The 22,665-nt window shown below is 41.8% G+C and overlaps 1 protein-coding gene across 1 annotated transcript in view; it reads right to left on the reverse strand.

Moving 5' to 3' along the window:
- The window catches only part of BMPR1A (bone morphogenetic protein receptor type 1A), a 101,656-nt gene that overhangs the window by 13,341 nt on the left and 65,650 nt on the right, over positions 1-22,665 (reverse strand). The window contains exons 3-7 of the mRNA XM_055119261.1: positions 16,613-16,829; positions 10,494-10,656; positions 6,956-7,058; positions 1,636-1,732; positions 1,404-1,503 (exon numbers count right to left, since the gene is read on the reverse strand). Of these exons, the coding sequence (XP_054975236.1) occupies positions 1,404-1,503; positions 1,636-1,732; positions 6,956-7,058; positions 10,494-10,656; positions 16,613-16,679 (530 nt within the window). The 5' untranslated portion in view covers positions 16,680-16,829. The remainder of the gene's footprint in view (positions 1-1,403; positions 1,504-1,635; positions 1,733-6,955; positions 7,059-10,493; positions 10,657-16,612; positions 16,830-22,665) is intronic.

The following is a 22,665-nucleotide window of genomic DNA, read 5'->3' on the forward strand; positions in this document are numbered from 1 at the left end:
TAAGTTTTTGGTTTGGGTTTAAGTTGAACTGACTTCACTTCTTTTTTTCTCATATGGCTACCTGAGTCCCATATTTATTTTTTGTTGTTATTGCTCATTTCTGGGCCACACCTGTTGATGGTCAAGGGTTACTTCTTGCTCTGTACTCAGGAGTTGCTCCTGGTGGTGCTTGGGGGACCATATGGGATGCCGGGGATTAAACCTGGGTCAGCTGCGTATCAGACAAGCGCCCAATCTGCAGTACTATTGCTCTGGCCCTGACATATCAATTTTCAAATAATCCATATTTCTTACTCTGTGGTCTGAAATGTTATCTTTATTATATATTAAATTTCTTTATATGCTTGCAGATATATTAATGGGCTTGGCTCTTACACACCTGATATACCAGTACAATGGTTTCATCATTGAAGCTTATGCTTTGTCTCCTCTTACAACTCTGCTTTTTGGGTAACTGTTTTCTGAAATTATGACTAAACGCAAAGAATTCTGTCCAAAAACGGATAATCAACTGGCTTCTTAGGATAGATTTCAAACATTCAAATGCTCGGGGCTGGAGAGATAATATAATGGATAGGGTGCTTGCCTTGCTTGTGACGACTTGGGTTCCATCCATGACAGCCCCCCACCCCGCACTCCACTAGCACTGCCAAGAGTAATCTCTGAGTGCAGAGCCAGGAATAAATTTTGAGCACTGCTGGGTGTGACTACAAACAACACACACACACACACACACACACACACACACACACACACACACACACAGAGGGAGAAAAACATACTCTAAATTTCTCTCCCACTTTTTTGGTCACACCTAAACACCTAGTGGTGCTCAGAACTCACTCCTGGCCTACACTCAGGGAACACTCCTTGCAAGGTTCAGTGGATCATATGGGATGCGAGAGATCAAACCTGGATTGGCCACAAGCAAGGCAAGAGACCTAGCTCCTGTACTATTGCTCTGGTCCTTAAATTGCATAAATAAAAAATCTTAAGTACTCATGAATATAGAAGCACAAAGTTGGAGTCGATAAATTGATAATAGCCAGGTCTTATATTTTAAGAAAATTAACATCTAGCTAAACTAAAGGGAGACAGTGCAGTGAGTACTTGCCTTACATGCGGCCAACCTGGGTTCCATCCCTGGCACCACATATGGTTTCCTGAGTCAGCAAAAATGACCCCTGAGCACAGAGTTAGGACTAAGTCCCGAGCACCATTGAGTGTGTCCCAAAAACTAAAGCCAGACAAAAATAACTAAAAGCACATCACCAAAGTACACAGAGTAATGATTCCCTAATTGGAAACTCAGTACTCAATGTTTTCTGCCACTGGACTTTAAGAACAACTATTTATATCTAGTATTCAATACAATATCTTCTTACAATACAATATCTTCTTACTTGTAACAAAAGCAGCTGGAGAAGATGATCATAGCAATTATGCAGATAGCCATGGAAATAAGCACCACCAGCCAACGAACACTGCCATCAAAAATCGGACCTGAAACGGAAGCAGAAAGGGAAGTAAATGATCATCATGTTTTACTTTAAAATATTAAATTCTGGAATGCTTGTGTGCTGTTAAAGCCAGATAAAATAGTTTACTGAGAATCTTGCTCGTTAGTTAACCTACCTATAACAACAGGGGGCAATGTAGGCTGTAAATACTGATTACATAAATTGGTCCGACAACATTCTATCGTCCTTCGTAGCTGAGCTTTTGGTGAATCCTAGAGGAAGAATAATGATAAAAAAAATGAGAAATGGCTTGATAGACTACGTTGAAAATAAAGTGGCTGGAGACAGCCAAGAAGGTAAGGGTGTTGCTTTGTATGTGACCAAGCCTGGTTCAATCCCTGACACCACATATGATCCCTGGAGCACCACTAAGACTCACTCCTGAGCACAGATCCAGGAGTAGACCAAGCACTACAGGATGTGACCCAAGCCTGCCCTCCAATTAAATGGATAATCAATTCTTTTAAATATAAAAATACAATTTCTAATTCAGTATTATCAAAAGAATGTATGAAACTTTAATTAAAGGGGTACGGGAGGTAGGACAGTAATTAGGGTGCATGCCTAGCCTGTGTCTAACCTAGGTTCAATCTCTGGCACTACATGGTCTGCTAAGCATGCAAGTACATAGCCTTGGGCCCCTGAGCACTGCTGGTTATGGCCCTGGGGGGCACCAAACTGCTCCAGGGGGGACTAGATAATCCCGACTCTGGGGGGCCTGATAGTTCTACATCTTCAGGCCCTTTCACTGAGCCACTGGTTCAGTCAGCCCAGAACTGCAGCATGAACTGCACTGCCTGGCAGCCCCCCACCTCTACCAAATATTTTTTTGAGTAAAAATAATTATAATTGATTGGAAGGGGGGGGGGAACCCTACATGTATATTGGAATATTGGACTATCACTTAGATAAAAATTTGTAAGTATTTCTGCATTACTTTTTTTTTTTTTTTTTTTTTTGCTTTTTGGGTCACACCCGGCAATGCACAGGGGTCATTCCTGGCTCATGCACTCAGGAATTACCCCTGGCGGTGCTCAGGGGGACCATATGGGATGCTGGGATTCGAACCCGGGTCGGCCGCGTGCAAGGCAAACGCCCTACCCGCTGTGCTATCTCTCCAGCCCCAATTTCTGCATTACTTTTGTTTGGCTGTGCCAGAGATCAAACCCAGAGCCTTGCACACGTAAGGCAAGTGCTCTACCACTGAGTTCCACCTCTAGCTGCTCGTAAGTATTTTCCACCAAACTCTTGGTCTACCTTTTTTTGAAGAGGAGGTAAGCCCACCCTGGTGGTGCTCGAGGGACTGCATAATGCTGGGGAATGAGCCCAGGGCTCCCACATTCATCAGTCCAGCCCTTTGAGCAATTTCCTCAGTCCAGTTCTGGTCTATCGCACCATACTAATCTGCTGCTTGTTTAGAAAGTATTCACTGGTGGAGGGATGGGTGTTTGATCATTAGGAGATTGTAACCCAAACATGAAAGCTTGTAACTATCTCACAGTGATTCAATAAAATTAAAAAAATTGTTTTAAAAAGTAAGTATTCTTGGGGCTGGAACGATAGCACAGTGGGTAGGGCATTTGCCTTGCATGCGGCTGACCCAGGTTCGATTCCCAGCATCCCATATGGTCCCCTGAGCACTGCCAGGAGTAATTCCTGAGTGCAAAGCCAGGAGTAACACCTGTGCATTGCCAGGTGTGACCAAAAAAGCCAAAAAAAAAAAAATTAAGTATTCTAAAGTTATGAGCTCATGGCTCAGTGTTTGGGAACCCTTCTCCCGCAAGCAGATGGTCATGAATTCAAATGCCTGGAGTCCTGTGAGTGCCAAGTGGAAGCGCGGCAGCTTTGCTGTCTGTGATGCCAGGTATTGCAAGGGATCTCTAGTTAGATTACAGATGGGCTTGCAAGCCCCATGTGGTACATGCACCTCCCTGCATGTACCACAATTAAAATTATGTCAATGCCACAGTTACGGAGTGTGAAGTCAGGTGTGTATGTGTGTGAATCAGAGATATCCAGCAAGCACATACCCGTACCCTGGGTGTCCAGCTAAGAGTGTGAGAACACAAGCGCAAATACCAGACCTAAGGGCGAGCACAGCAGCACCACAACCCAAACAGCCAGTGTGCACATACCAGTCAGGCATGTGTGTAACCCCTGCTTACTACCATAACAACAGCAACAACAATGAGGAGAAAGGGGAGGAAATAAAAACAGTAATTGTTTAAATTGCAAAAAGTGAAAACACATCAAAAGTTCTTTTCCTATTTAATTAAAAAAAAAGACAGTTTATTTTATTACAGCAATAATGCAGCAGGGTAATGACGACCTTATCGTAAGCCTGAGATTACAATATGCAGGAGATGTAAGACTAGTGGAGAGTGTCCACATCCAAAGAAAAGAGAGGCAGCCAGGTAGAAGACACTCAGGTCTGAGGACTGTAAGAGCTGTTCTGAAGTTAGTGAACCTGAAGTGGAAGAAGCAAGCTGGGGTATTCCTGGTGAGGAAAATGGCAAAATATAAAAACGTTATTAAAAAAAATTAAAAGATTTAAAATTGACAGTTTTCCATTGTTGCTTTTGTTAAATTCATCAAGAATTTATTTAAGGGAAAAAAAGAAAATCCCTTATTTTGGTGGTGGAATATGGGCACTGGTGAAGGGATGGTGTTTGAATACGGTATAACTGAGACATAAACCTGAGAACTCTGTAACTTTCCACATGGTGATAAAATAAAATAAATAAATAAATAAATAAAGAATTTATTTAAGGGGCTGGAGCGATAGCACAGCGGGTAGGGCGTTTGCCTTGCATGCGGCAGACCCGGGTTCGATTCCCAGCATCCCATATAGTCCCCTGAGCACCGCCAGGAGTAATTCCTGAGTGCAAAGCCAGGAGTAACCCCTGTGCATTGCCAGGTGTGACCCCAAAAACAAACAAACAAAAAAAAATAATTTATTTAAGAGAGGGAAAGAAGAAAGCAGGGAAGCTTCCAGATTATGAGAAGGGTTTTGTGAAGCAGGATTCACAAGGCTTTTGGTTTATTTTTCCTCCCGAAACAAGACAATGTGCCACTAACTGATCATAAGATGAACCAAATAAAAGGTCATACTCAGGGCTCAGAGAGAGATAGCATAGTGGGTAGGGAGTTTGCCTGGTACATGGCAAAGAGGGGTTTGATAACTGGCATTCCGTATGGTTCCCTGAGCACCACCAGGAGTGATTCCTGAGTGTAGAGTCAGGAGTAACCCCTGAGCACTGCCTGGTCTGGCCCCCAAACAAATGAACCAAAAAGGTTGCAATCATAAGACACCAACAACTATGTATGAACTTTTATTTGATTGAAAACAGAGTATCCAACAACTTAACTTGAATATTGACATTTCAGTACTGCTTAGGAGAACTGTCACTCTAGACAGATGATAAAATCATGACTGAAGATTCTATTAGGGGCCAGAGTGATAGTACAGCAGGTAGGGTGCGTGCTATGCACTCAACCAATCTGGGTTCAATCTATGGCATCCCATATGGTCCCCCAAGCACCACCAGGAATAATTCCTGAGCACAGAGCCAGGAGTGACCCTTGAGCATCCCTGGGTGTGACCCAAGCACCAAAAGAGAAAAAAAAAAAGATTCTATCAGGCTAGTCTGGAGAGATAGAATAGGGATTCAGGCACCTGGTTGGCATGTAACACTATTCATTAACCACATGCAGATGTGGTGCCGAGCACCACCAGGGGTCACCCCTGAGCACAGAGCCAGGAGCAGCCCCTAACACAGCCAGCTGCCCTCTGCCCCGCCTTCCAAAAACCAAAAAGATTCTTTCAGGGAAGAGAGGTCAAGAATATATCGATTATTTATAATTTTCTGCCTTTTAATAAGGTTTACTTAGATTTATGCTAGCAGTTTACAGAGATGAAATAATCTTGAGAGAACTTAGCAGAAGGATGAAAGAAATAATAAAAGTAAGAAGTGCAAAGCATCTAAGTTTCAGGAAGGCTTAAGCTTAAAAGGCACCTAAAGCCTTACTCAGAGAAAATGTAAAGAAAAGCCAAGAAAGGTTCTCTAGCAGTGCGAGGATCCCTTAAAAACAACATACGTTTGACAAAAACTAGGCAACAGAGGATAAAAAAGATTTCGATTCCTTGTTTTATTTCTTCCTAACTGAACCACAGCGAGATACACAGTTACAAAGTTGTTCATGATTGGGTTTTAGCCATTTCAAGTTCCAGCAGCCACTCCTTCACCAATGCATATTTCCCACCACCAATGTCCCAGTTTCTCTGCCATCTGTTCCCCTCCCCCTCCCCTCCTCCCTCCCCCTCCCCTTCTCCCTCTCTCATATCCAGTAGCGCTCAGGGTTTACTCTTGGATCTGCAGCCAAGGACTGCTCCTGGCAGCTTCAGGGGACCATATGGGGTACCTGGGATCAAACCTGGGTTGGCCATGTGCAAGGCAAATGCCTTACCTGCTATGTTATCACTCTGGCCCCGTCTAGAAGTAATTTTAGACTGACCCCAGTTGAGATTGTAGAATATGTCAGAAAACTCTATTTTACTCCCAAGGGCCATTTGGATATCATTGTAGGTCACGCAATAAAGGCAAATGACTATGGGCTGCCAACAAGACTGCCAACTGTTGACAAGTACCTGTCTGTCCGATCGGGTACCAAGGCCAGACCAAATAATTTTGCAGGCCTTCTATGGCTCAAAGATCATAGCCTCCTATTTGCACCAGTTTTACCTGTGACTCCCTTGGAATATCCTGGGTCCCATAGCAGTGATATAGTCCTTGGCTAAGAAGTGCTGCTTTTTTTTTTTCCTTTTTGGATCACACCTGGCGATGCACAGGGGTTACTCCTGGCTCTGCACTCAGGAATCACCCCTGGCGGTGCTCAGGGGACCATATGGGATGTTGGGAATCGAACCCGGGTCGGCCACATGCAAGGTAAACGCCCTACCCACTGTGCTATTGCTCCAGCCCCAAGACATGCTGCTCCAACCACCGCTTTCTTTGACATGTTTTCACAGGTATTAGGAGAAAACCAGGACTCCCCCCCTCCCGCAAAATAAGCCCACTTTCATCACATAGTAAATGACTTTCATATTAAAGAGATTTCAGTTTATTCTCTATGGTTCAAAGAGAGGCAAGAAGATAGATTTTTAGTCACTGGCAGGGAAAGCATTCACAGATCAGACCAGGCCGTTACAGGAGATGGTAATAGCGAGGATCTGAGACTGGAGGTGCAGATTCTAAGTACACAGATGCCCTCCCCTGTGTGAGGGCTTCTGACATTAGCTAAGAGGCTGACACATGCAATCCTCAAAGTTACTATCGATCCTCATAGCTTCTCCTGGGGGCTGAAGAGGGGAGATGAAAATCAACAATTCACATGGCTCTTCTTGCTTTATTTATGGGATGCAAATCAAATCTTACCTTGCACTGAAAATCAGATCCTTCGTATTTCATACAACCTGAAGCTAATGTGGTTTCTCCCTGTTCATCTTCTTCTATGATGGCAAAACAATGTCCATTAGTTCTAAAAGAAAAGTAGGTCAAAAGCAGTAAATGATAATGTCACCTCAGAAAGAATGAACTAAATATGAGTCTGAATGTGAATGCCTTGCTTTTTAAAAATTAGAATTGTGGGGGCTGGAGCGATAGTTCAGTGGGTAGGGCATCTGCCTTGCACGTGGCTGAACTGGGTCGGATTCTCGGCATCCCTGAGCACTGCCAGGAGGGACTTCTGAGGGCAGAGCCAGAAAAAAAAAAACCCTGAGTATCTCCAGGTGTAACCCAAAAAGCAATAAAATGAAATAAAATTAGAATTACATTCACATGTGATTTACTGGCAACACCACATGGGTTTCAAAACAAATTAAAATCATTGAACCAGAGAGACAGTAGAGAGAGTAAGGCACCGGCGTTGCAAGCAGCTAGCCCAGGTTCCATCGCTGGCACTGCCTGCAGGAAGCAACCCCCAACACAGAACTGAGAGATGCCCAGAAGCAATGCTGAGGGTGGCCCAAACACAAACAAAAATTGAATAAGCAATACTGTGATGCCATAGTCTAGCCCTAAAGGTATAATTGAAAACAAAAACATCTTGTGTCAGTTGGAAAAGACTTCTATTAAATAGAAGCCCAAATAAGAACTATCATGATATAACTTCTCTTTGTTAATCATAGTCAAGGGGTTATGAAAGCTGGCTTATAAAATTCTATAAAATAATCAGTTTTGTTTTGGAGACACATCTGTAGTACTTAGGGGAGGCTCCCGGCTTGGTGCTCAGCCCTGCTGGTACTCAGGGGACCACCAGGTGCTAGGGACTGAATGAAGACCTTTGCATACAAAGAATATGCTCCAGTTCACTGAGCTTCTCTCTGACCCTATAAAATAATCGTAAAATTTCTTTCTGTAAAACATGGGAACAGGCCAGAGAGAGAGATCAGGGGTCAAGGCATTTGCTTTGCAAACAGCTGACCCTGGTTTAATTCCTTATACTGCATATGGCTCCCGACCTCGGTTGCCAGGAGTGATCCCTGAGCAGAGCCAGGAATAAGCCTGGAGCACTGCCGGGTGTGGGTCCCCCACCATGCGCTCCTGAAAAAAAGTTTTCCCCTAATATCCATTAACATTTTTAATGGGATAATGAAACTTCTAAAAGGTTTTTTGATGCTCCTACTTACTTTTTTCCCTTTCCTTTCCTTTTTCTTCCCCCCTGTGGTGCTGGGGATCAAACCCAAGGCCTCATATATATATATATATATATAGAGAGAGAGAGAGAGAGAGAGAGAGAGAGCGAGCGAGCGAGCAAGTATTCTACCACTGAGCTACATCTTCAGCCCACCTGCTTTCTAATCACTAGCTACTACATTTCTTTTAAAAGGGGATTCTAGGACCAGGAAGATGGTTCAGAGGGCTGGAGGCATACCTTGCATGCTAGAGGTCTGGCTTCAATCCTGAGCACTGACCAGTCCCCTGACCACTGCTGGGAGTGACCCAAACACCAAAAACAAAAAGCAACAAACCAAAAAAAAGGGTACAGTATTATCAGTTTTCTGTGAAGAAATAAATGGGGTGAAGCTGTGCTGTATTTGATCACTGAGCTTTTATTCTGGTTTACTAACCATTGATAAATAGCCCATGAGTATCAGGCAGGAATCACAGGCAAGTTTGATGAAAAAATTAGTGATGGCTAGTTGGAAGCACTACAAGCATTGCCCACAGCAGACCACCCACCGGTTGGTCAATAAAGTCAACAACCCCCAGAGAATAAACAGTAAATAAGGCATGATAAAGCATCACATGGCTTCAGGAGTACACATTTTACATCACAGGGTTTCAAGTTTATGTAAGCTTTGTACATTATATCTGGTTGCATTAAGAAAATTATTAATAAAGTATAAAACAAGGCACTGACCTTTATCATTACAACAGGGAGATGATTAATAGTAAAACTAAGTATTTCAAAGAACCATTTTTGGCTGGTAAGCTAATTCTTCAATGTTTCCAAAGAATATGGACTAGGACTGATTACACGGTCATACATAAAAGGTTTTACATAAAGTAGAGCATAAAGTTTATAGCATAAACTTTAGCATAGAGTTTAGCATAAAGTATCAACTCAAGTAGGGAAATTAACAGGATTATGTAATACCATTTAAATGGACAGCCCTTTGTAAAAACGCAACAAAAAAAAAATTAGAGTGAGAGAGCTCGTATAGGGGTTAAGGCCAGTTGTCCTACATGCAGCTGACCCTGGTTTGATCCTCAGCATTGCATGTCTCCTAAGCTCTGACCAAAGTGAGCCCTGCTATTTTGGCTGCCGTGCAACAGCTCATGTGATTATGCCACCGATACACCAAGAGTAGCACACCATATCTGATGGGGTGTGAGTAGAAGACAATCAATCTTAATAAAATATATATATGCTAATATATACAGATAGCAGCGCAGCACACAAGACTCAAACTCTAACAACATGTTAATGATCTCTAATATAGGGGTTAAACGGTTCCACATTGAGATTCAACAGTTTTCACACAACTTCCTCTAAGGAAACCTTTTTGGAGCATTTGTAGTCAATTATTTGTAACAAGCAATACAAAATAAATTATTTAGCATCTGCCTTTGGGACAGGCTTGGGTGATGGTGGGAAAATTTGAAATAATGGGGTGGGAAAGTGTAATGGTGGTGGAATTGGTGTTGAAATAATGAATGTAATCAATTACTGTAAACAACTCTTTGTAAATAAAATTAATTAAAATTTTTTAAATTAAAAATATAAAAGACCCCAAAAAACAATGTGAGCCCTGAACAGAGCTGAGAATAGGTCCTAAGCATAAAAATATTGTAGTCCAAACCTCAACCCCCACACACAAAAAAGGCGTGTTTTATATGTTTTACATATTTATAAAGTATTTCAATTAATTTAGATTCAAAATGCTTTGAGTGAATTTTCACGTGCGTATGTGTTGCTGCTGTTGTTGTTTCTAGTTTGAGGAGAGTAACTCCTAAATTTTCTACAATAAACCACTAAGGAGCCGGAGCAGGTGTACAGCAGGCGGGGCGCTTGCCTTACATGTGGCTGACCCAGGCTCAACCAAATGCTCCCCCAAGCTCCACCAGGAGTGATCCTTCAGGACAGAGCCAGGAGTAACTCATGAGCACCATCAGTGTGACCCCAACACAAACAAAAAAAGGAATCACTAAATAAACTAAAAATATTGAAAAAATATCAAGTTCCGATTCTCTACTTTAAAAAGCTATATTACAATTTATTCTAAGAAAGTAGCCATTAATCACTTAGTGGTAATAAACATTCCTTTAAACAGAATAAGAAGCTTTTTGGCTCTTTAACTAGATACTATATAAAGTTAAAGGAAAAAGAATAGAAAATGCAAGCAGCTCTTAAAATAGCACCAAGTGTAACCCTATTCTCCTAACCCTAAGGACTGTATAAAATACTTACATGCACGTGTTATTAATAGCATCGTCTGGGCAGTGTCCCGAGCAGTAGCACTTTAAAAAAGGCAAGGTATCCTCTGGTGCTAAGGTTACTCCATTTTCTGATTTCTTCTGGTCGGAGTCTGGTTTCATCCCAGTTCCATGGAGCATACTATCTAGATTCTGCCCTGTATCCAAAGATGAAATGTGTAAGTCAATCACTTCTGATAAGTTAATTCTTTGATTTCAATTTTCAACTAGGAAAAGTTTGAGTTTTCTTATCACAGTAACTGAAGCTAATGTGTTTAACTAAAAACTAAATTTCAAAAAGGCAAATCGTTTTGGACTGCTAAATTTTTAATGAAGATCTGATCAAGGAGACAATGAAAAAACAATCCACACAATTAACACACATTTACTAATAATTCAGTATGCACAAGACTACTATCCCACGTACTGCAATATGTAACAATTTCACAATTTTTGTACAAGGGGAAGACAAATATAGGTGACATAAGAGTACAATATGATCATAAATTGCAAGAAGGTACAAAGTGGCAAGCAATTTCAGGGAAGGCTGAGATTATTGCCAATCATTAAAAAACACAGTACTTGGGGCTGGAGAATGTTAGCTTAGCATTAGAGCACTTGCCTTGCATGTCTGAGGTGCTGGGTTGAATCCCTGGCACTGTGCAGTGGGGGCGGCGGTGGGGATAAGAACAACAACAACAACAACAACAAAAAACACTATGTGGTTTGGAGAGATAGTTCAGTGGTCAAAGGCATATGCCATGCAAGCACAAGGACCTGAGCTCAATCCTTAGCACATGGCCCCCAAGCCACTTGTGTGTGTAGCCCTTGAGGCCACTGAACACCAATGGATGTGGCCCTAAGCAGCAATGCATCCGCCTGAGCATTGGACTGTTAGGAATGGCCCAGATGCCAGACCACTGTTTGGGAGGTTAAAATCAAATTAATACTGTTAATAGGAAGGAGGTATAGGAGAGCCTGGTAAAGCTCTCATGGTGTATTCATATGCCCAAACCAGTAACAATGATGGGTCTCATTCCCCTGACCCTGAAAGAGCCTCCAATGCAGCACCCCTGGAAAGGTCGAGTAAAAGAGGCTTCTAAAATCTCAGGGCTAGGAAGAATGGAGATGTTACTGAGACTGCTTGAGAAAATCGACAATCAACGGGATGATAATGATGATGAATAAGAAGGAGGAAGTCCTTGGGCTGTAGGCCGGGTGAAGTGGACAGCTGCAATGTGCCTGTTTTGCTAGCTTAAAGCCAAGAGTTTGATCTCCAGCACTGCCCCACATGTGTGACCCGCCGTCACTGCTATTTTTAACCCCCACTGCCATGACAAGTGTGCAATCTTCAGTATACTAGTTCAAGCACCCAACAAAGAGGATGAGACCAAAACAGGCACCAGAACTAGCAAGTAAGCTCTGCAACCAAATATGTGCTCCCTACAGAGCAAAGAAACCAAGTGTGCCAAGCACCAAGTACCACGATGAAATATCTGAGCACTGCAATGAGATGTGCAGCCATTCAAAGTCCCACAATCAAGTTTTCAAGCACCACAACCAAGTGTTTGAGACCCTTGATCACCAAAGCAACACTGCCACCTCCATCAAACAGAAAAGAAGGGGGGCAATAATAAATTTTTTTCTTTTTCATTATTTATTTATTTATTTTTGGGGGGGGTCACACCCGGCAATGCACAGGGGTTACTCCTGGCTCTGCACTCAAGAATTACCCTTGGCAGTGCTCAGGGGACCATATGGGATGCTGGGATTCGAACCCGGGTTGGCAGCGTGCAAGGCAAACACCCTACCCACTATGCTATCGCTCCAGTCCCTCTTTTTCATTTTTTAAATAAATATAATTATTTGCTTAAACTCTTTAGTTCACGCTTTGACTAGCTTAAAAAGCAAGCTCTTTATCTGCACCACTTATGTGACCCTGGACTTACAAAGCACCTTGGTTTACACTTGAGCTGCCTGAGTAAGGGAATTGTGAGAGTACGCAACCAATCACATTATCTGGTGCCTCTTATCTCAAGGTCACTGGTTCAAATCCAGACCATTCTGCCAGAATCTGAAGGTTACTGGAGGGCTATGGCCAGCTTAGAGAAATAAAACTGTACTCTTCCTGAAAGTCTAGTAGTTTCAAATGACAGAGAGAGCCATATTTGGGATTTAAATACTAAGGGCTTATAAGAGCACAACAGAATTACAACGTTTTAGTAATTCCTTTCTCTGAATCAGCTGAAATTAATTAGGACTATCCCATACAGACAAGAGGTATAAAATATTAAGAGAAATTACGTATTACTATAAACATTTAAAAAATAAAATGCTTTAATGCACAGTGAACCTGACTTTAAATTTAGCCAAACTGGAGAGATGAACCACTGAAAACAAAAAACAATAAGACATTATAGAGGTTGGAGAGCACATGGATTACACCTTACATGCTATTGGCCCTGGTCACAGTCCTGGCACGACATGGTTCCCTGAGCATCACCAGGTGCGCTGCCAGCGGCCTAGATAATCCCCCACATTGCAGGGCCCAAGCAGTATCACATCCTCAGGTCCTCACACTAAATCTCAGGCCTAGTTAGCTGAGAATTGCTTAGATGCAAGCCCAGGCCCCAGAACATCTCATGGGACATCCACCCAAAACATAGCTGTATCACTGTATCATTGCTCATCGATTTGCTTGAGCGGGCACCAGTAACTTCTCTATTATGAGACTTGTTACTGTTTTTGGCATATCGAATATGCAACGGGTAGCTTGCCAGGCTCTGCCGTGCGGGTGAGATACTCTCGGTAGCTTGCCGGGCTCTCCTAGAGGGACAGAGGAATCAAACCCGGGTCTGCCGCATGCAAGGCAAACACCCTGCCTGCTGTGCTATCGCTCCAGTCCTACCCAAAACATATATGTAAATAAAAAATTATACATATACCTATATTAGTAACAGGAAAATAATTGTTCCTAACTAAATTTTAATGATTCTATACCCTAAATTCGGAGGTAGTGGTGGTTTGGGGTCACACCCAATGGTGCTGAGGCTACTCCTGGCTCTGTGCTAAAGAGTGATCAGTGGCAGTGCTCAGGGGACCATATGCAGTGCTGGGGATTTGAATCAAGGACCAGAGCAGTGGCTGATGAATCATCTTGGAGGGCAAGTGCCTTACCTCCTGTATATATATCACTGGCCCACCTTAAATTTTAATAAGGTCCTCACAACCCTCTAAAATGCTACAGAACTTAAAAGTTCTCTATTATGCTAAGAACTTGGATTGAGGCTCAAGATACAGATAGTCAGGGGTTAGGTTGTTCGCCTTGCACACAATCAACTGCAGTTCAGTTTCCAAAAGTGCGTGGTTCCTCCAACACTGCCAGGAGTAACTAGCAAGCACATAGCCAGGAATAGCCCTTAAGCACTGCCGAGTATGTCCCAAACCACCCCCTCTGATCCCCCTACCCCCCCCCCCCAAAATCAACTGTAAGGGAACTGGGGGCTGGGAGGCAGGAAGGAAGAAGTCCACCAAGAAATATGGATTCTGGTCTACTGCTGTCCAGTTTAGCCAGGTGGATGACCATGGGCAAGTTATGTCAGTTCTCCAGGCCTCCTTCATTTATTCAGAGAGTGTAGAACTAAAGGGCACTTGAGCCTTTAACACTTTTAAGATCTTATTTCAGGGGCTGGGGAGACTGGGCAGGCAGGGTCATTGCCTTGCGTGTGGCCAATCTAGGTTCAACTCCCAGCACCACATATGGTTACTTGAGCACCGGCAGGAGTGATTCCTAAGTGATCCATAGAGCCAGGAGTAAGCTCTGAATACCCTTGATGTGCCCCTCTCTCCACTCTTATTATAATAATAGGAAGTTCAATTTAACTATGGAAAACAAATATCAAATAAAATTACATGCAATTGGGGCTGGAGTGATAGCACAGCAGGTAGGGCGTCTGCCTTGCAGGTGGCCAACCCGGGTTCGATTCCCAGCATCCCATATGGTCCCCTGAGCACCACCAGGAGTAATTCCTGAGTGCAGAGCCAGGAGTAACCCCTGTACAATGCCGAGTGTGACCCAAAAAAGAAAAAAAAATACATGCAATCAATTTTTAAAAAACCTAATGATGCATATAAGAAGAATTACAAGCGACAGAAATAACATCGAGAAGTCAAGGATTCAAGTCCCAATTTTCATCCACAAGTATGTTATCCCACGCCCCCCTCCCCCCATGCCTGGCAGCAGTCAGATGTGGGGCACCTATGTAATGCTAGAAATTGAACCTGGGTTTTTTGAGGTATAATGCAAGCAGGCTACTTGCTGTACTCTCTTGTAACTCCCTATACATTACTTCCTTGAACTGCAGTTCTCTATTAAAAAAATGGTGATAATGGCTGAATCCAAATCGAAACATCATAACTGAATAAAGGACTTAATTAAATACAAAACACTGTATAACGGGCAGGAGAGATAGTATGGTGGGCAAGGCCCTTGCTTGCCCTGCCCTCCGATCTGACCTCCAGCACCACATCGTGCCCCCAATGAAATGGTCCTTCAGCACAGAGCCAGGAGTAAGTGCTGACCATCACAGGATGTGGCTCCAACCACATATCCCATTGCCATCTCAACTCCAAAAAGAAAAAAACAAAAAATAACCAAAATAAAGAAAAACAAAACTACAGAGATTTCAGGCATATTCACGTTTTGAAATAAAAAAGTCAAAAGATATTTACTGTCAGTATTTCTGAATGTCATCGGAATACTGAAAGTAAAATATCTGAAATAGCAATATGTAAAGCCAAAGTTGAGAATAAAGAATAAGTTCTATCTAAAGTTCTTTTGCAAAGCAGTACTGTCTCTCTAGTTTAAAATACTGTCCTAATTAAACCATACAGGAAAAAGCTCATGCGTAAATAGAGTCCATCTGATCCTACGAGTCATCACAATAACTTCCTGTTTGGAAGTTCCAAGCTGTGAACACACAACAGTAAAATTTTAATACTGGTCATAAAACGTCAGTACTCTATGAAAGTTTTCAGTATTCCCACACAAGTCCACGGACACTTGAAGGCTTTTAACAATGAAATAATTTTTAACTTAAAGTATTTTTTGCATTTTAAAAAATAGGAATTTTGTGGGGCTGGAGCGATAGCACAGTGGGTAGGGTGTTTGCCTTGCACGCGGCCAAGCCGGGTTTGATTCCCTGCATCCCATATGGTCCCCTGAGCACCGCCAGGAGTAATTCCTGAGTGCAGAGTCAGGAGTAACCCCTGAGCATCACCAGGTGTGACCCAAAAAGCAAAAAAAAAAAAAAAAAAAAAAAGGAATTTTGTTAAGTGAGGGGGGAGGAGGCCTTGGGGGTGGGGGGGGTCAAACCCATGGATACTTGGTTAACCAGGCCAGAGGGTTCAAAGTTAGGGCCACCCCTACAATGCTTGGGGCCACAACTGCTATGCCCCAGAGGTGCGAGGGGTCATGCAGTGCTGAGGATCCAGCCAGAGTCAAGACCAGCATTCTAAGCATATGCCCTTGACGTTGCTGCCTTCTCCCTGGGGGAGACAGCAATTCTGAGTCTTGAGGAACTATCACAGCAGACACCAGACCAGGTGTTTATGTCAGACTTCATCTCCGAGGCCAAGGGGATGGCAAGTAGTAGAGAGCCATTAGCATCTGCAAGGGCCTGAGTTTGATCCCCCGCACTGTGTGGCCACCCAAGCACCAGACAAGCCATCACTGGGAGCGGCCTCAATTAAAAGTAAGAAAATAAATACTCTTTATCACACATAGTTACATATGATCATGCATATCTTATAGATAAGAGAACAGACTCAGGGGCCAAGGATAAAGTATCATGGCAGAACGAATAAAACAAAGCCAGCACGGAGGTTAACAAAGGAAAAGGGGACTTGCGGGGGGAGAGGATGGGAAAGGGGATGGATATTAAACTACAGGGTGATGTATGGAAGACCAGACGTGTGGTGGTGATCAGAAAGTGGTAAACACAGATGTCCAATATAAAACTAGACATCTCAAACAATAACATAAACCAGTATTACCTCTGAGAAAAAGAAACATGCTAAAAAAAGGTAAGATTACTTAAACGAATAGTGATTTACCTTGAACATGAGAAATGATGACCAAGCAGGCTCCCAATAATCTGATGTAAATACACAGATGACTCATTGTTTAATTTTAACTTTTCCTGTACAGCAACCTTTAATAAGTGGTTCTGTTATGTCACTAATTACAATGAGATTTATTCAATGGGGTTTTCTTGTAAAAGATCTCAATCATCTGACAATAACTCCAACTTCCACTGCTTTCTCCTGACTCCTGAAAGAAAAGAAAAACTTTTTTTAAGTTATGTATTTTGGGATATTATCAAAAATAAGGCAAAATAATTATCCAACATGCCCTTAAACATATAAAATACCTTTTAAAATTAAAAGTAATCTTGCTAGAGAGGGGGAAAGGCACTGTATTTCAAATGCTGAATTAATGTAGTAGTAGGTCAGCAACACTCCTAACTTTAGATTCACTCTATGTAAAAATAAATAAATAAAATCATCTTAGGAGTGTCTTCTGGCTGTCTTAAAGTAAACTTCTTTTATTACTATCAAAAATTTTTCTAAATATATACTAAGATAATCAGGAAAAGCTGAATTTTAAAAAGCTAAGCCCTCCATCAGTAATCTTTTAAATCCCAGGAGATGTGATAGGAACCTTGAACCTTTTTAATCACTTGCTCTATAGATAGAAAAGTCTACCTTGAATATCACACATACTTAGTGTGCTTCATCATTGAAGCAAAATCAGCAGAAACCTACCTAGCCAATATTATTTTTTCTAAAATATTAAATTTTATTAGGATAAAATAAACTTAAATGGATATGATATACAACCCAATGAAGGTTTGGCAATAATGAATCTAATTGCTCCCCACTCCTCACCCTATTATTCCAGGCAGTTTTACTGCCTTCATCATGATTTGAATAAAAATCCTGAATGAAAGTAATTTTATTTATTCATGACATAATTTCTCTTGGCATGACTTCTACCATAAACAAGCTGAACTTTCTACCTAAGAATTTTTCTCTTCAATTAGTTCTCCAAAGGCATTCAATACTGAGAAAATAAGGTTTACAGTGTGAGATGTTATTTGTTATGCATTTTATGTATGGCTTCATCTTAAAATCTCTGAATTTCTAATGCTGATCACTCTCATTTCTATTTGCCCTTTAAATATCTATAGATATATCTAATACTTGATCCACATAATTGAGTTGGGGGAGGGGACTTGGGGTCCTTGAGAGAGGGAGGATGTACATAGGTGATGAGGTTGGGGTTGGAATAATGTGCAGAATAAAAAATCATTAGTAACAACTCAACTAAACCAGAATCTCAACTGGAAAAAAAAAATCTCTACTAGGATTACACTCTACCTTTTTCAAGTTAAAACTCATTAATTTTTTTTCTTGCTGCTCTTGTCTAGCTCATCCTCCGCCAATAACCATCACAGGAAACCGTGGAACAGTCTTTCCAATCACCCAAGTCAAAGCTCTGCCATTTTTCCTGCCCTCCTCATGAGTGCTTTCCCCACTCCTTATTTTCTCTTATTTGTTCATTAGTCCACTTATTCACTAACAACATTTTTTTGAGTACATATCATACATCAGTGCAAGATGCTAGAAACCAGAATGAGTGTCACAGCGTCTCCTTAAAGATCACAGACATGGGAGGGAAACACACAGTCATAACTGTCTCCACCTTTTCCTGTCAGGGTTTCTCCATACGTTTATTTAATGCTGATAAGTGGTGGGGCTGGGAGCGTGGCTCTGCCACAATGCACTGGCCCTGCATGTGTGACGCCCCCACACCCCACCTCCAGTTCAAGCCCCAGTAGCACAAAACTATAAACCGAATTTTAAAAATAAATAAAGCTAAGGGGCCAGAACAACAGTAAAGAAAGCAGGCTGCTTGCCTTGCACACAGCTGACCAGGGTTTGATCCCTGGAAACCCATATGGTCCACCAGGCCCACCAGGAGTAGCGTGACTCCTGAGCGCAGAACCAGGAGTAAGCACTGCTGGCCCCAAACCCCAGAATTAGTTAATTAAAAATAAATAAGTAATGCTAATAACGGGACAGGAGAGATAGTACAGGAGTTAAGGCACATGCCCTGCACGTGGCGAGACACCAGTTGAATCCCTGGCACTGCAGGCCGCAAGCAGCACCACATCCTTGGGTCCTCTCGCTGAAATGCCAGCCTGCCAACAACTGCAAGGAGAGACCCCAGGACTCCTGAGCACGGCTTGGGAAAAAAATAATAATGTGTAGTTTTGTCCCACTAGAGGTATAACTCACGCATCCTGCAGAGCAATCAATAAAACTGTAGCACCCGCCAGGCTCACAGAGCCTTTGAGAGGAAAGGAATGATGTACGACTCCTTCTACAGAAACACCGATGACTCTGTTATCCTCAGTGCAAGTCCAAATTTAGATCTATTTTAATAAACGACCTAACCTCTCTCTCAGCGAGCTTCTTCATTTTACAAGTGGAGCTGAAGTAACCCATAATTCTGAGGACTATATAAAAATATTATCTAACACATACACTGGTATGCATCACCCACCATTATAAATGTTAAAAATATACTAACAGCAATTTATCAAATCATCAAGGTTGCCTTATAAGACAGGCCTAGCTACTATTTTTTTTTTCATTCTTTGTGGGGGCCACATCCAGTGGTACTGGTGATGGTTGTGGGGTGGGGATGGATCAGCACTCCTGCTGATCGAACTTGGGTCTCTGAAATTGCAAAGCATGCACTTCAGCCCTCTGCACTACACTCTCTCCCAATATCTAAAATTGGGAGTTTTAAATATTTATTTATAAAAATATTACAGATGTAGGAAACCAAAACAAATAAAGTTTAAAGAATTTACACAGACCACAAATTTTGTAAGTGGCATCATCTGATTTCATAGATCATGTGCTACCTTATTCTGTCCTACTGGGTATTATAGAATGGGGGGAAAACACATTGTAAAGTATTTAGGAGCATCTAGAACAGAATAGGTGCTCAATAAAAGTTTACAACACACTTTCCAACTTGGCAAAAGATGTAGTGTGTGCTATCCATGACAACACCATCTATAGTAATTTTTACGGATCAAAACACCTGTGAGGACTAGGGAGATGGCTTTTAATGAGCTTTTAAATAGCTGTAGGAAGAACAGCTATCAGTCAAGGGAAGGCGAAAAAGTAAAGTGATTTCAAATGCCTCAGCTATAAGCTAACAATGAAAACTTCTTGAGAAAAATTGGGGCTGGAAAAAGATAGTACAATGGGTAAGCTGACCCAGGTGCCACCCACAGCATCACATATGGTCCCTGTATCACAGCCAGGAGTGATTCCTGAACAACCCTGGGGTGGGGTCCAAAAACCAAGAACAAAAAATGAAAGAACTGAGGCTGAATAGTACTGAAATAATACAGCCAGTTGGGTGTTTGCATGCAGCCATCCCATATGGTGCCCAGGCACCACCAGAAGTAATTCCTGAGTGCAGAGTCAGGAGAAATTCAATGCCAGGTATATCCCCGCTTCCCACCCTCTGGTCTCTGAGCAAAATTTAAAAAAGAAGAAAAAAAATGTTAGGGCAGAGAGATAGCACAGGGGTAAAGATTCTTGCCTTGCATGTGGCCTGGTTCAGCACCGGAGACATTCAAAGGTCACCTGAGTACCACCAGGAGCAACTCTCAAGCACGGATTTAGGAATAACCTCCAAGCGCTGGCAAGTGTGATGACTCAATGCCCCGCCCCACCCCCTCCCCCCCAAATAGAAAAACTATCAGAGTTTTTGATGACTACAGCACTTATGACAATTGCTCAGACATGAAGACAACCTCAATAAGCACTGATAGAAACCCATGGCTGCAAGGCTGCAATCAAAGAGGACAACCATCTGACTTTGTTCCACTATGAAGATTGCTTAAATAGTCTGAGAAGAGCCAGAGAAATAATGCACCTGAGATCCAACTGAGAGACCTGGGGGTCAGGGCTTGGGGGTGTGATGGTGTCTTTGCTCTGAATATTAAAGGAGCAAAGTGTGAATGCGCCTTTATACAGGATAAGACAAGCAAGATGCAAAGGAGACTACATTAAAGAAATGATTCATCCGATTCCTTCCAACTCTGAATGGAGTGCTGTGTGAATTGTTCTTGCCACTGAATATTAATTTACTTTCTAAGATTTATTAGATTATCTATTATATGACTGCTTTTGTATGAGATATGAGAATGCAGTGGTAAAAGCAAAACTGACCTGGAGTTCACAGTCAATAAACAAGACAATTAATATATTCAGATCTTGAATTAGTGATATAAACAACATGTAATCATAACCTATTGTCAGTGCAAAGAAAAGAGCCAGGTCCTACAGTGCCTAATTTAATATGGATACTGAAGCCAAGAGAAGCAATGCTGCGAAATAACGTGAAGGTTCAAAGAATAAAAAGAGTTAACCAGATAAAAAAAACGGTGGTAGGCAGATAGGAATTTCTGGCATCAAGAACAGACCATGTAAAGAGACAGAGGCAGACAAAAGCAAAGGAAAAAAAATTCTAAGTGTTGATAAGGGGTATGGCTAGAAAAATAGTACAATGGTTAAGTCACTCTGCTTACATGAGGTAGACCCCAGCTCCATGCCCAGCACAACACTGTCCCCTGAGCATCACCAGGAGTGACACCTGGGCAAACAGCTGAGAGTACTCACTGAGCATTACTGGATATGATCCTATTACCAAATAAACAAAATCAGAAATAGTGTAGTGGGAGTTAAGAATGTAGCTCAGTGAGCCTGCACTTTGCACTTGCTTTGCATTTGTAAGGGCCTGAGACTAATCCCTGGCACTGTAAAAAAAGAAGAAAAGGGGACTGAAAGACAATGAGGTAGTATATGAGATTCAAAATGAAAAAGGACAAGGGCCATGTCAGGCAAGATCATATGAAGGATCATTAAAGCTAATTGAAACGGGAAGGCAATGATCTGGTTTCTATGTAAAAGAGTACAAGGTACAAAAGCAGATGTAAACAGACCAACGAGAAGGATACTGAAGTAATTTAGTAGAGTGACAATTAGTGGCTGAGAATGGAGTAATAGTGGTATGGTAAAATGGATTCAGGATACATATTTCACAGGCAGACACAACAGGAGTTAGGGCATACAGAGACTAACGAATCAAGATCCCTATATTTCTAGTTAAGTAAGTACTGAAAAGAGGGCAAGTATATCTTGAAAGAAGTGAAGAAAAAGAGATCAAAGGTTCAAATTAGGTATCTGAGATTATCCAAAGGGAAATCTAGTGAGTGTTTTGTTTTGGAGCTTAAAAAAATTTTAGACTGAAGTTATAAATCTTGTTATGTCAACTTTGAATCAAATATTCAAAGTTATGCCTGTAGATAAGATAATCTTTTAATAATAAAAAGAGAAAAGATATACACAACATTGCATTTACTAAAAACTGGGTTAATAAAAGCATTAATACTACATATGTATTTCATGATCCAGGGTGCACCATGTACAATTGGGTAGCATATGTCATCATAGTAAGAATATAAGCTATTATTTACAAGTTATATTTTTCTAGTTAAATAAAAAAAAGATCAAGGGCCAAAGATAGAGCTCAAGGGGTTAAGGTGCTTACTGTGCACACAGCTGAGACAGGTTCCATCCCAGTAGCACTCATGGTCTCCTGAGCATAGAGCCAGGAGTAAGCCCTGAGCACAGCTGGGTGTGGCACAAAAGAAAAAATCGTACAAAGAAAAGATCATTGGGATCATCTAAAATACATCCACAAATGCTTTACATCAGCTTCAAAACATGGAAGTGAATTCCCTTTAGACTTAGTGACTCACTTCTAACAAATAAAGTAAGATGGAACTTCTGAGACTAGATCGAGCCAACCTGGCTTCCTCCTCACTCCCAGAACATATGTCCTAAAGAAAGCTAGATTCCATGTCATATGGACATGCAAGCAACCTTAAAGAGAAGCTCATGTAGAAAAGAGGAACTGACGCCTCTGTTAGCAAGCACAAGCGAGCCACCTTAGACATCGGGTTGGACATCAACCTGTGAACCCCTGGTAGAATCCCTCAGAAAATGTATGGCAT

Source organism: Sorex araneus, chromosome 11 (assembly GCF_027595985.1).
Source record: "Sorex araneus isolate mSorAra2 chromosome 11, mSorAra2.pri, whole genome shotgun sequence".
In the NCBI taxonomy this organism is placed as follows: domain Eukaryota; kingdom Metazoa; phylum Chordata; class Mammalia; order Eulipotyphla; family Soricidae; genus Sorex; species Sorex araneus.